This window comes from Nyctibius grandis, chromosome 6 (genome assembly GCF_013368605.1).
Source record: "Nyctibius grandis isolate bNycGra1 chromosome 6, bNycGra1.pri, whole genome shotgun sequence".
In the NCBI taxonomy this organism is placed as follows: domain Eukaryota; kingdom Metazoa; phylum Chordata; class Aves; order Nyctibiiformes; family Nyctibiidae; genus Nyctibius; species Nyctibius grandis.
In genome coordinates, this window is record NC_090663.1 from 2,968,757 (window position 1) to 2,983,226 (window position 14,470).

The 14,470-nt window shown below is 49.5% G+C and overlaps 1 protein-coding gene across 1 annotated transcript in view; it reads left to right on the plus strand.

The window, feature by feature from the left end:
* The window catches only part of DDRGK1 (DDRGK domain containing 1), a 45,584-nt gene extending 41,695 nt beyond the window's left edge, over positions 1–3,889 (plus strand). The window contains exons 8-9 of the mRNA XM_068403194.1: positions 967–1,015; positions 2,331–3,889. Of these exons, the coding sequence (XP_068259295.1) occupies positions 967–1,015; positions 2,331–2,479 (198 nt within the window). The 3' untranslated portion in view covers positions 2,480–3,889. The remainder of the gene's footprint in view (positions 1–966; positions 1,016–2,330) is intronic.
* Positions 3,890–14,470: the final 10,581 nt, after the last annotated feature.

Below are 14,470 nucleotides of genomic sequence, written 5' to 3' on the forward strand. Positions count from 1 at the left end.
GAAAACTTGTGGCTTGGTTTATTTAAATTTGAGCACGTTTGACATATATTTCTAAGTGACCAATGTTTTCTGTTGTTCTGTACCTCGTCTAATCTTGGGGTGCCCCTTCACAGCAGCTTACACTGCTGTAAGTCCAGGCTGCTGTGCCCCTGCCTCTCTCTTAAACCAGAACTTCATTTAAGCATGCAGTGAGCCAATTAAGGGAATTTATCTGGTTGAAATCTAAACTGTAACTTGCTTCTGCTGTCATATAAAGGGAAGAAAGGGAGAGAGGCAGAACTGTGGAAAACAGGGCTTAGATGCTAGCTTAAGGCATAGTGGAACTGCATGCTTGGAGTAACTATAGTGTTAACCCAGCAATAAATTCAACAAGTTGTTCTTTGGATTGGTAAAAGAGGTTTCCTATTAAATGGAGCAGGAAAAAAATATAAAAAGCTCTGGAATATATTCACTGAGTGCCAAGAAAAGACTGGACATGGCACTCAGTGCCATGGTCTAGTTGCCATGGTGGTGTCAGGGCAATGGTTGGACTCGATGATCCCAGAGGGCTCTTCCAACCTGATTGATTCTGTGATTGATATTGAGCGTAGCCAAGTTCTTGGAGAAGTACCTCAGAGTACTTCTTGGAACTTGCGTGCTGCATTGGCACTATACAGCCTTTCCCTGGGAAGATGCATATAACCACCCCCCTTCCATAAAACTGACAGCTAACTTAGCAATTAAAGTCTCTTTTGGGGACAGGGAAGTTATTTGAACACCCCAAAATGCAGAAGCTCACTTCATCCTTCTAAGACCAAAGGGCTTACTCTGTCTGTCTGTGTGGGAATGCTGATGTGGATCCTTCACTGAAGTCTTTAGCACTGAGGAATTAAATGTAAGCCTCGATCTGTGGTTTATCTGAACACGTGAAATGTTTTTTTGCCTTCCTCTTGATCAGTTTGTTATTCCTTTTTCCCTTCCAAACAGGATGCAATTAACAGAATCCAGGACCTGATGGCAGATGGCACTCTAACAGGTGACAGCCAAAACACAGAGGGGTCTTTATTTGAGCTGGTGAATAGTGGTGCAGAAAATACCTTCACTATGGTAGAGAGAGACTGCCAGTGTCATGTCTGTTTTAAACTGTAGAGGACCCTAGTAGGACTTCATCAATAGATATGTTTGTTATCCCTGCTTCAGCTGTCGTGAAACTACTGTTTAAAGCACTATGGGATGTGATTGCTCCCATGGTACATTATATGGAGGTGGAGGGTGAATGTCCCCAACAGTTCAGGAACGAGCACAAGGCTTCTGCATGTTGATTGAGCCCTGCTGAAGGCCTTCAGGGGTTGCTGAGCAGCCAGCTGCAAATGATGTCTTCTGAAATCTGCATTTGAAATAATCACTTGGACGTTTTGGGGTGGTTTGCAAGCCTGTTTTAAAAGTGCTGTGGCTAATGCCAGGACTGGGGTACAGCACGCTGTGGGAGAAGCAAACATCCCAGAGCACTCCAGGATGCTGTAGTAAGTGAAGTGCTTGTTCCTAGCCAGGTACCCACGCAATCAAAGGTGGAATGTAAGCAGAGACTGAGCGTGTGGGCAGCTCCCTGTCTGAACGGGTCTGGTTTATTGCTGGGCAGTCTTTATCTTTCCGAGGATGAAGTAGGGAAAGGTGCCAGTGCGAACTTTTATGGACCTGATACTGTGGTCATGGCAGGGAAACAACTATCATGGTGGATATATGTAGATACACATTCAAGTGACCTAAAAGTAGTCTGAATCAAAGCGTAAGGATGTGTACTGTCCTGGCTGTGTCTGAGGCCTAAAAGGCCAGCGAGGCTCTCTGCCTTGCGATTGATCCTGTAATGCGTTAACAACAGAGAGGTCTGGTCTCGCTTTTGATGGAGCAACTGAAATATGGAAATTAAGCTTCATTCCCTTTTAGAGGGTAAATTGGAGTGGCTGAGCTGGGCCCCAGAGGGGCTCTGAATCACCTCCTGGGCCCTCCTGCTGCTCTACCTTTCTCCACCAGCTGCCTGGGCCCAGAACATCAGCATTGAAACTATAGACCTGAAGTAGCTGCTGTGATGCTCCCAGCTAGCTGTGTACAATGAAAAGAACGTGCTACTCTGCTGAACAAAATTAGTCTTACCATGGCTATTGTCATAGCCCTGCTCAAAGACCCAACAGCAGAGATAAAAGCCTGACTGCTCGCACGTTGTTCTGCCTGCCCTAGATATGAAACGCACCCTCAGCAGTTTGAACATCCCTTCCAAAAGAAGTGACTGATGTTGGTCGGGAAGTGAGAGCAGCCAAAGTGCTGACTTCAAGGTCCTTTCTTTCCCCCTGTAGGTGTGATTGATGACAGAGGAAAGTTCATCTACATCACTCCAGAGGAGATGGCTGCCGTGGCTCAGTATATCAAACAGAGGGGACGAGTCTCCATCACAGAGCTGGCCCAAGTGAGCAATTCCCTCATCAGCCTCCAGCCTGACAGCTGAGCTGTTGCTCCAACTGTGGCGTGAGAAAATACAGCAGGGGTTTAACCTCTTAATGAATAAGCCACGTAATAAAAGACGAACCCCTCTAGTCCGTTCACGGTTCTTGAAGATAGGATGCTCTTTTCAAGTAATAGCTGTAGGACTTGATCAAAAGTTTTGCTTCTCATTCTGTTAGAGCTGGTATAAAATAGGACAGTCGTTTGTACAACAGAGGCTAGCCAAGAACTTGGAGCTAAAACACTCTGGTGCACCTGTACCCCAGGAAGAGCAGTAATTGTTAGTAACTATCAAGATAAAGTAACTATCTTGGCAGTCAGTCTCGTGACTATACCCAAACTTTTTATTGTTTCCAGATTCTGATGTCTGTATCAAATATATTTGGTTTTGACTGCATTCAGAATTCTCCACGCTTGCTCTGCACTTACGGAGCCGTGTAACTTTGTGGTAATGACACATACAGCTCAGAATAACAGGTGTATAGGGGTGAGCCTTGCAGATTGTGTCTTCTGTATCAACATTGGAAGGATAGAGTAAAAAGAAAATACTGCAAGTGTGTCTCTGTTCTTACCGAAACTCTAGAAATGAGAACTTCCAGAGGTTATTTCAGAAAACTTTTGCTATGTAAATATGTTTTGCTTGGTTTATATAATGTAAAAAGTTTGCTCGCAGCTAAGCTGCGTTATTTTTCTGTAGCCAAGAGACAGAAACACCTCTAGGGAAAGGCTAACTCGCCTCATTTATTGTGCAGGCCAATTCTGCTGATCCCAACCAGATCCTGATGATTCACCCTTTGAAGTAAGAGCTAGTTCAGTGTGTCTGAAGGTCTCAGACATCCCCACCCCGTGGCCTTTGTGGTTTTGGTTGTTTTTTTTTAAATAATAAAAACATTCAGGCACTATGAATCACGCAATTAATGTTACAAGTAAACGATTGTTAATATATTAATTTTAGGGGTCAGTATATTTCCTGCATAACAATATTTTTTTACTCGCCTAATTGATGCTTTGTTAATTCTCCTTTCTGAAATCAACAGGATCTTTGTGGATATGCAGTAATTGGGGAGGGCAAGAGGGGCTGGTTTTGTCTCTGCCAAACTGAGAGGTAACCTAAAGCTGCGTTATCAGTGAGAGGGGATAGCAATAAAACAAGGGAAGGAAGCACATTTCCTTTTCAATCTCAGCACTGCTGCTGGATGGGACACTGCAGGAGTGCTGAGTTACAGGGCAGCACCCCGTGTTGGTGTGAAAGATTGGTACGTCATTACTATTACAACGATAACCAGCAGAGAGATTACTTGAGATTTGAGGTTTCTAAAGTCTCTTAATTGTTCAAAATTCGATTTTGCCATGATTTTTGTGTTTTGTCCTAAACTATTCTTTTAATAAAATAAACAATATTGAAAGAATTGCAGATATTTGTATTTGAGAGATCTTTTTTTAATGTGTCAAAGGATTTTATGAGATGAAGGGGCCAGCCAGCAATGCCATAGACTCCGGCGTACCAGTCAAAGAGCAGAGGTATTCCATTAAATCCACTGAAATCACTCCAAAGTGCACTCAATTTCGGTGAAGGTAACCAAGAGCGCCACGTCTGCTGTGCAGTGCAAGCTTGCTTCTGCTCTGCCAGTACCACTGCACCAGCGAAACTGCCCTGCCACTGTAGCACGGGCCAGTTCTCTGCCAAGAATGGCGTGTGCAGTCTCCTTTTACACACTTCTGTATCTTAGCTCAGACAAGATTGGTGTCTTGAAATGGTCTGAATTATTTTTGTGTCACATTATCGGTGTTTCACGGGGCTGTGCCGAAGCCAAAGGGCTTGTTTGTGACTTGTTGGCAGGTCAAAGAAAGACTGATTAAAAGCTGCAGTTTAAGGGAGGTGCTGGGCAGAGGAACGTGATAGTGAAGTGTTTATTAGGAGCCAAATTTATGGTCTTAGGGGGCTCTATCAATAAGGGGCGTCTCAGAAGTGCCACTTGCCCGAGCTCTGAGGGAGTGTTTCCATAGTAAGCGCAGCATGTGAAGCCAGTAAGGTCACCAGAGCAAGCCCTTTCACGTGGGGTGTGGGTCACCAAACAGGTTGTGTAGATCTTTCTGCGTGTTGTCTGTCATTGTGGGAGACTAGAGGTAACCTGTGGGTCCCTCCTGGAACCGAGCTCATACCTCATGCTGGGGTTGGGCGGTCTGCGCCTGCCTTTACCCGTGGTTCCCTACTAGGGATTCCCAATACCGCATTTTGGACCTGACCCTGGCCATGCTGTTCCTGAGGTTGTGGAGTTATTGTGTGGAAACTGGAGCTGGTCTTCGGAAGCACTAATGTCATCTGACCTTGACCGTGTTGTAGTCTCGGATGAAATATAAGCCAGGATAAGTGTGACCGTGTAGCTGTCTGGTGTAATCCTCTTCCCCCATTTCCTTTCCTTTTCCTTGCACCCAATTGCAATCAGGAAAACTTGTTTCACTCTCATCGTTTCAGGGTGCTTTGTGATCTTCATGGCATGTGAACTGAGAGGCCAGCCACTCCTGCGAGCCAGGAAAAAAACCCTAGGTAACAAAAAGCGTGCATAGGCTTCTTAGGAAAACTCAGAATCACAGAATCAACCAGGTTGGAAGAGACCTCTGGGATCATCAAGTCCAACCGTTGCCCTGACACCACCATGTCAACTAGACCATGGCACTAAGTGCCATGGCCAGGCTTTTCTTAAACACCTCCAGAGATGGTGACTCCACCACCTCCCTGGGCAGCCCCTTCCAATGGCTAATGACCCTTGCTGAGAAGAAATGCTTCCTAATGTCCAACCTGAACCTCCCCTGGCGAAGCTTGAGGCTGTGTCCTCTTGTCCTATCGCTGGTTGACTGGGAGAAGAGGCCGACTCCCACTCTGCTACAACCTCTCTTCAGGTAGTTGTAGACCACCTCCTGCAGAAGGAAACTGCCCTGCCTCGAAGAAATTGTTTCCCTTGCCCAGGATTTCTCGATCGCTGCAGAGCCTGAGCCTGCAGGAGGTAAGGACCAAGGGGTGTCGGTGCTCTGCCCCACAGGTCCCGTTCAGCCCTGTGCCTTGGGGAACAGCCACCACTATTAAATTGTGACTGATTTTTCTATTAAAGAACATTATTATATTTTCAGGGGATCCACTTACGGAGTACAAGACAACAGTTTAAAACCTTGGATACAATTACTTCAGGCCCTTTGTTTGGGTGGTTTCTAAATGAAGCCATTCAAACCTACACTGCTCCTCGAATCTGTGTTTGTGTCTTTTCTGTGGAAGTGGAGGGGGAAGAAATTAAGGGCTATGCTCCAAAATTATTTCGCTGACAGAATTCCTGAATCATGTTATAAACTCACTTTTCATACATCCCATGAACCTAAGGGGAAGGCAGTTCTCCCCGCTGGCACTAAATTAGGGGACACCCCCAGGTGTCCTGGCCATGGCCAAGATGGGAGATGTCCCCAGGGTCCTGGATGTCCTGGAAAATTTTATGGGGTCAAGCACAAAACCCAGCCACCACCTTCATTGGTGTCAGCCTGCTCCCAGCCATCACGCCTGGCACAGTTAGCAGTAAAATAGTAAATAAAGACAGTAAAATACTGTGATGCACTGTACATCCCCTATTATTTGGATTTTTTTAAAAATCCCTATTTTCTGTTAAACTTCACCCATGCATTATGCAACATCTATCACTGTGTTTTTCCTCTAAACTAGCACAAGAGCTCCCAGGTACTCTGCTTGTACATGGAAGGAATAATAATAATAATAATTACTAGCTCATCTGAGCGAGCTTGTCCTAATTTTGCTGTTCCACCCGAAGGCAAAGGCCAAAAAAATTAGATTGAAAACCTTGTCTTCATATCACAGAAGGTGAGATCTAATCAAGGAAAACCCCAGCTTCTGTTTCCATGAAAAAACACTGTCTATGTGAAGAGTTTACAGGTTATAAGAATGTAAAAGCAACAAATGTCACAACTTTACATTTTATTTGTTTGTGATATGAGTTTTAGAGCCCATCAGCCTCATAGTTTCCAGCTGTTCTCTGTAACTATGGATGCTAGGGACAGATTTGGGGTTTTATTTTGTTGTTATTTGGGTTTTTTTTTTAATTGATGTTGATGATCCTTTTAGGAGAACGCTAAATATCACAAGACAGCAGGGAATCATGAAGCTGCAATATTCCCCTCTGCACAGGAACAGCCACATTCTGGATTCACAGATTTACTGGGGATGGGACCTGATTCACAGAATCACAGAATCAACCAGACTGGAAGAGCCTTCTGGGATCATCGAGTCCACCCATTGCCCTGACACCACCATGTCAACTAGACCATGGCACTAAGTGCCATGTCCAGTCTTTTCTTAAACACCTCCAGAGATGGTGACTCCACCACCTCCCTGGGCAGCCCCTTCCAAACCCAATTCGTTTCCTTTTTGAGTCAAAGGTCTGCAGTTCCCTTTCTGATGCCCGATAAACCCTCCTGATGTAGCTTATCTCCTCCTGAAAGTGCCTGCACAGCTGTTTGATGTTCTCAAAAGTGCTGAGCTTGCACATAACATCAGGACAAACAAGCTTCTGCTGACTGCATCCAAAATCATTGAACGACTGGCCTGGCCTGCCCCGTCAACAGGAGACGCTGTGAAGAAAAAGAGCCCCTGAGAAGAGGAGCTCCAGGGAAGAGTCTGTTTTGGAGACAGATCCTTACTTGGAAGCCAGCTAAGCTGTGCTCAGGGCTGCTCAGCTGAGGATCTGGCCCAGAAACCTAATCAGATTGTTAATTGGGTCCAGCAGGAATGTGTCTTCTTCAAGTCAATGGATTTTGCTGTGCAGCTGGGCAGAGGAGCTAAAACTGTGAGATTTAAGTGTGAAGTTATGATGTACACATTGGTCCTGTGGGTGACCAGCACTGTCCTGCCGCAGATGGGATCTCATGCAGGTCTTGGATGGCAGCATTCACATTGCAGTAAATCTCTTCAGTGTAAAACCCACAAGGGCAAAACCCTCCTTAAGAGAGAAAATGCCCTGTGATAAAAGAAAACACCTTAGGGGTGGGTGTCAAGGGGATGGGGCCAGACTCTTCTCAGTGGTGCCCAGAGACAGGACAAGGGGCAATGGGCACAAGCTGAAACATGGGAAGTGCCATCTGAATATGAGGAGGAACTTCTTTATTGTGAGGGTGGCAGAGCCCTGGCACAGGCTGCCCAGGGAGGGGGGGAGTCTCCTTCTCTGGAGACATTCAAACCTGCCTGGACGCGACCCCGTGCAACGTGCTCTGGGTGACCCTGCTTTGGCAGGGGGTTGGACTGGATGATCTCCAGAGGTCCCTTCCAACCCCAACCACTCTGTGACTCTGCAATTCTGTCTCTTCCTAAAACACCCCACACGACCCAGCCTCCTCCAGGAGATGGCAGCAGCAGCTCTCACATCCCCCCCCAGTGCAGCATCCCTATGGCAATGGGAGCGAAGCATCCCCCAGAGCTTGGAAGGCGACCACAAGGTTAGGGAAAGCCACTGCTTCCCAGCAAACAGCCCAGCTCCCAGCTCCCCTGGGCTGGGGAGAGGTGGGAAGGGGCTGCCTGCCGCTTTGCTCCTCACCCAGCACTGCAGCGAGATCATTGAGGTGACACCCAGAGCATCGCAGCTGAACTAGCCAAGGTCACTGAGCTTTTCTTTTACTCTCTTCTTTTAGCAGGAGGGAAAAAGGTACTCCAAAACTCGCACAGCTCCTGGGTGTACGGAGGAGGGAAAATGGCATCATTGACAACTGGTCAATGCATGGACTTGGTCAATGGTCAATGCTCAGACATTGCATGGACTGAGCAGCATCAGCTCTGTCCAAGGGCTGCTGGCAGGGAGCAGCCAGAGCAGGGACCTGTTCGTGGGCTGAGATCCCTTCCTGCTGCTTGGGGACAGCTGATCAGCAGCCAGAAAGCTGCCTGCTCCCTCTCAGCTCCCTTCTTTCCAGCGCGCTCCCACCCAAACTAAGCTGCTTAGCACGTGTGGCCTAATCCATCTTCAGGCTTGTGGCAGGAGCAGCGGTGGGAGCTAATTAGCATGCGCTAATATGCGTGTTAACAAAATCTAGCTCCTACAGCAGGACAATCGTTACGGCTGTTGCCGTTTATTCGCACGCTGGATTTTTTGCAATTAGGCACCACGGGACGTTGAGTGGCCGCTGGGGACCTGTCCCTCCATCCGTGGCTAATGCCACTCACGTGAGGGGGGAGTTATGGGCAGGTCATGCAGCAGAGCTCTCGGGACCCTGCTCAGACCTGCTCTGGAAGGCTTCAGGGAAGGGGTTTTGGCACAGACACGCCATCGTTCCTTGGAGTCAGGGCATAGCTCAAAGAGTTGTTCAAGGAGAGCAAGGGAGGTGTTTGCAAAGGGAAATCCCTAGGAAGGTTTCGAGGCTGCTTTGCTGTCTTAATACTTTACATTTGGCCACTCAATCTGATGCTCTCAAAACTTCTCAAATGTTATCTAGTCCCCTCAGCACTGGTGAGGACAAGCCAGCAACCGTAACTTGTTCTCCACGTTGTTTGTAGACTCACAAGCTGAGCCCTGGAGCTGGGCTCATCCTTCTCCATCCAACAGAGAGCAGGGGTGACGCTGGTCCTGTCCCAGGGCTGCTCTCTAGTTGCCAGATCTTTCCCTTTGGGACCGTAGCTCCAACAAGAGGTGCTGACCGTGCTGGTGTCACCCTGTAGGACCTGACGCAGCACAACCAGCCCTTTCTGTTGTGTTGTTCAAGCCCGGACTGACGAACTGCTGTGGTTTCAGGTCCCAGCTATGGACTGACACAGCAGATACAGCTCTACAGAAAAACACACGTCATGGGGCCACCGGGATCCTTAGGGCTCTGCTAGATGGCTCCTACTCTTGTATAGCTTCAGGTTTCTTCTCTATAAGGATTACACCCATTTTCCTCTGAAGTGTCCTGTTCAAGGGTTGGGCAGATCCCACCTTATTTCATTTTGTAATTTTAACAGCTCTGATGCAGCTTTTATCAGCTCAACGGTGTGTGACGAGCACTGTCCCAGGCCACAACCCCAAAGGATGGAGAGCCAGGAGCCGAGTGGGATGGCACGGAGACAGGGACCTTGCCAGTCAGTGCCCAGCTCCACAGGACCCAGGCAAGGTGAGCAGGAAAGGCCCATGGATGACAGCCATGCTCAACCGAGAAGCCAGATCATCAGGCAAGCTGGTGGTGATGAGGCAGGTCCGAGGCCAAGCTGTGAAGTCAACGCCCAGGTCAGGGCCAAAGGGTCCATGGCCAGGCATGGGCATGGCTGTGGCTGAGCTGGAGACCAGCACTCCTCCAGTGAAGCTTGGGCAGGGAGTGGGAGCCCAGGGATGAGCTGAAATGGGAGGGTGCCTGTCAAACACAGACCTTTGGAAAACTGGTCCTTATCACCCATGGGACCCATTGACCCACTGGAAAACATTGTGTCACCCTCTATCTTGGGGAGTGGATGCGCTAAGAACTGAAGCCAGTTCCCACATCTCTGTCTGACCACAGGAGCACGTCTCATCTCAGAGACCTCATGAAACAGCAGGGACTTGGCATAGGTCAGGTCTCTTGGCCTGTTTGGTCATTCCCCAGAGATGCTGCATGCCTTTGTTCTTTTTTTCCTGCCATAATTATTTGCCTGCCTGGCTGAAGGGATTCAGGCTAAGTCAGAAGTGTGTCCACATACGCAGTCATCCTAGAGAACTGCCGCTCACCAGCACACCAAGATATTTTGGGTAAATATAAACAGAATAGAACAGAATAAAGCTGGAATACAAAGTAAACTGCTTATGCAGACAGCAGAAAGCACCAGCAATGTTTGCAAAGTGCGTTGATATCCTCTGCTAGAAGGTTGCTTATAGCAGGAAAAGCAGTAGTCCACCCTGCTGTCCAAAGCAGCGTAAGAAATGACCAGTGGCTGAGCTTCATGTCTAAGCTATGATGAGCTGCATGAACAATGCCCAGGTCAGCCCAGCTACTTCCAAGGAACAAGATCCTGTTCTCAAAACGCACCCAAGAGATAACCCCATCCTTCAGACCAAAGAGAACCTGGGACATTGGAAGTCTCTGAAGCGATCCCTTAGCCTGTTGGATCGCCTCTGTGTGGAAGAGCAGAAAAGGAAAAATGCCAACACAGAAACACACACCTAAAAATCTCATACAGTTCTGTAATGAGAATGTGGCGGCCACTCCACATGCACATACCAAGGGATCATCTATAGCAAGGACCAAGGGCTCCCTTGTAGACCATAGGAACTAGGGTTCACCACCAACCTCCACTTCTCAAACCTTCCTTCCAAGCTCAGACTCCGGTATAGTCCAGACAACGATCTTGGACATGGCAGAAACATGCAACTAAGGCAGATAGACCTTCTCCAGAGGACTTTACTCATGCAAGGAGTCTTCTTGCTCTCCCAACCAACCGGCAGAGTTATCTGCAGCTCAACAGGGAACATCAGATCTTGAGCTGGATGGCATCTGCACTGAGCCCAGGCCAGAAGAAGGAAGCACGAGGAGTTTTTTTCTTCCTCTGCAAGACCTTACACTGGCTGCTGGGAACCAGATTCCTCTACTCCAGCTCTGGGTGTTGAAGTCAGCATGTTCTTGAGATGCATATACACCTTGTATGAGGAAAAACCTACACCGAGTGGAGTAGTTGCAGCTGGGCTCCCATGGCTCTTTCTTCTGCCAACAGGCCATAGGTTTAAATAGAAACTTTATTCTTTAACATACCAAAGACAGGGACCCTGAAAAAATGCTGACCCATCAGAATGGGAATGACCTGTGCCACCACAGAGTCTAAGAGGTCCCTCGGGTAGGGGGGACATCTCTGGCAGCAGGTCAAGTCGGGATGCCAGCAGGGCAGATCCAAGGGGGGAAAAGGATGGACCTCAGAATAAACCAGGTGCATTTGAAACGAAGGCTGTGCTGGAGCCTGAAATTGTCTCTGCTTCACTCTTCCTCCCTCTCCACCTTCCCGGGAGAGTGTCTGGGTTTGTTAGCAGCTAAGAAGACATTTTGGCCCAGATTCAGGCAGCCCATTAAGATCCACAGTCCCAGGGGGAGGCTCCTCGAGGCTGTGTGGATCGGCGAGCTGGAGCCAACGCTGGGGAAAGGCCATGTGGTCCCACCAGGTCCCAGGAGGCAACGAGGTGTTCCCGGTGTGAAGGACACCGTTAGCGCGTCCCCCCTGTGCCCGCCCGGCCCTGCCGGCTGCTGTCACACAACGTCCTTGGCTTTGCAGGAGACGTGAGCTCACTTGCTGAGACCAGCCAAACCAAACACGCTGTGTAAGGCTGTTCCCAGCTCCGCTCTGACATTTGCCAGAGGAGGTTTCAAGCGCAAGAGCCGCCGTCTCCCCGCTGCGCCACAAAATGCAAATCCGTGGTGATGCAACGTCCCCGTCCTCTGGTCCCCTGCCCCAGGAGGCATCCCCACCTGCATCCCCTCCACCAGTGACACCTGGACTGGTTGTCATAGAACCCGGTGGCCTGCCTGTCTCCCCGTGTCCTGCCTGCCAGGGTACGATGCTCTGCTCCCTCCACCAGCGGCTGTTTGCGGTACCTCGGTCTCCCCACACAGCCCAGGTGGCCGAGAGCGTGCTCCCAGCTGGAGATGCTGCTATAATTAACGGGAAGAGAGGGCAGACTGGGGTCACGGTGACCCCCCCACCCCAAGTATTTCACCGGCCGCAGGATGCTCTCGTCCGAGCGGGCTGCAGCCATTCCCGTCTCGGCCGAATCGAGACGGGCTTGTTCACATCTGCACGTTTGGTAAGCTGGTGGGGATGTGAATGAGCAGAGCCAGCTGCAACGCCTGCCGAGTACGGCAGGGAAGGCTTTTGGGGTGGTTTAGTCTGGAGAAGAGGAGGCTCAGAGGTGACCTTATTGCAGTCTACAACTACCTGAAGGGAGGTTGTAGCACAGTGGGATTCGGCCTCTTCTCCCGGGCAACCAGCGATAGGACAAGAGGACACAGCCTCAAGCTTCGCCAGGGGAGGTTCAGGTTGGCCATTAGGAAGCATTTCTTCTCAGCAAGGGTCATTAGCCATTGGAAGGGGCTGCCCAGGGAGGTGGTGGAGTCACCATCTCTGGAGGTGTTTAAGAAAAGACTGGACATGGCCCTTAGTGCCATGGTCTAGTTGCCATGGTGGTGTCAGGGCCATGGTTGGACTTGATGATCCCAGAGGTGTCTTCCAGCCTGGTTGATTCTGTGATTCTGTGATTCCGTGAAAGGCTGTGCTCAGGGCACCCAACCCCGACCATGGCCAGGCAGCAATGCCATGGAGAGCAAAACCTGGTTTCCTCAGGGAACGGGGCTAAAAATAACCAAAAGCAAAACACTGTCTGTCTTCAGCCAGCTAAACAGCCCCTGAAAACTTCACTCTTTGGTTTGTGGCAGGGAACCAGGGTCCAACAACACCCAGGGCATGAAAAAATGAGCTCCTTGAACACCCTCCTGGCTGCAGTGGGATGGGATGGGATGGGATGGGATGGGATGGGATGGGATGGGATGGGATGGGATGGGAAGAAAAGGAGATGAGTGAGGTTGCACATGAAAGGCATGGAAATGAGGCCAGAAGTGTTGGACATCCCAGCAGATGTGATGGTCCATGTCTGGTGCTACTCAGGTTCAGCCACGCCGTCCAGGGTGGATTTGGCCCCGTTGGCAAGGAGGGATGGGGGCTCTCCTCTGCCTCCATCCACCGTTCCTCTGTGGGCCACTAACCAGCCAAGTGTTTTCTCCCAAACATGAGCGCTAATCAGACAGCATGTTGTGCCTAATTAGGACTTGCGACAAAGTGACTCAGCCTCCCCCCGCCCCCTGCAGCAGGATGATGATTTCATCCAAGGCCAGGTGTTAGCAGATGGGTGCCAGCTCCACATGCACTCAGCCAAGCTGCTCTTAGCATTAACAAAATCCCTCCTCAACAGGCTCTGGGAAGGATGAAACCAGCCACAGGAGCGTCCGCTCCTCAACCTGCCTACCTGGACCCTTTCCCCCATCTCCTCTCACCATCCAAGAGGTGGTTGCCACTACCTGACTCGCTCCTCTGAGGTCCTTTTTTTGGAGGATACGTCTAGGTCCCACCAAGCAGGACCTGATTCCCACTCCTGATCCTTCCTCCATGCAGGAAACAAAAGGCAGGAGGCACTTGACTCATCCCCACCAGGCATCGAGGCCAAGAACATGCATGGGAGCATCCAGAAGGTCATGAGAAACCTCCACGTGAAAATGGGATCCAGTAACAAAGCAGCAAAAGGGGCTGAGGAATGAGACCAGATCTCACAGGACACTCCAAAGCAGCTGGTGGCTTGGAAATGAAACAAATCTGGATGTCTTAAAAAGGCCTGGGACACTGCCGAGGAGGCAGAGATCCACCCTTTTCAAACGAGCTGAAGCTGATACTTAACCAAAAGTGGATCAACAGTGGTTTTTTGATAGTATCATCCCATTTTTTCTAGGGGATGGTGCACCCTGGGAGTGGATGGGAAAGGGTAACTCCATCAGGAGCTTTATAGCTTTGGATGAGGACTGTATTTCCAGCTTTTCAGGGAGAAAAAAAACCCTGATGCTGAAGAAAGCCCTGTGCCCGATCCCTCCTCCCAACCACCAGGCGGGTGACAATTTATCAGCCTGCTTCCAAAAAGACACTCCAAGCAGAGAGCAGACGTGACAGCAGCGCAGACACAACTCATCTTCTCCACGGGAAGAAAACAGCAGCGTGAGGACGTTAACGTGAGCGAAGGGTAGAAGCTGGGAAGCACTATACAACAAGACAGGAGCAGCCACTGGAGGCAAAGTGGCCACCTGGAGAACATAACTAGCCCAGCAGGTCTTTTAGCATTGTTAAGGGACAATTTGTTCTGCTGGTTCCTGGTCAGACAAGGCTCTCCCTGACCTCCTGGCCATGGCTGGATGGCCCCTGGAGGCAGATGTTTTTAGGGCGGGTGGTGAGGTGATCAGAGGTGTCCTCTCCTCCATAGAGACC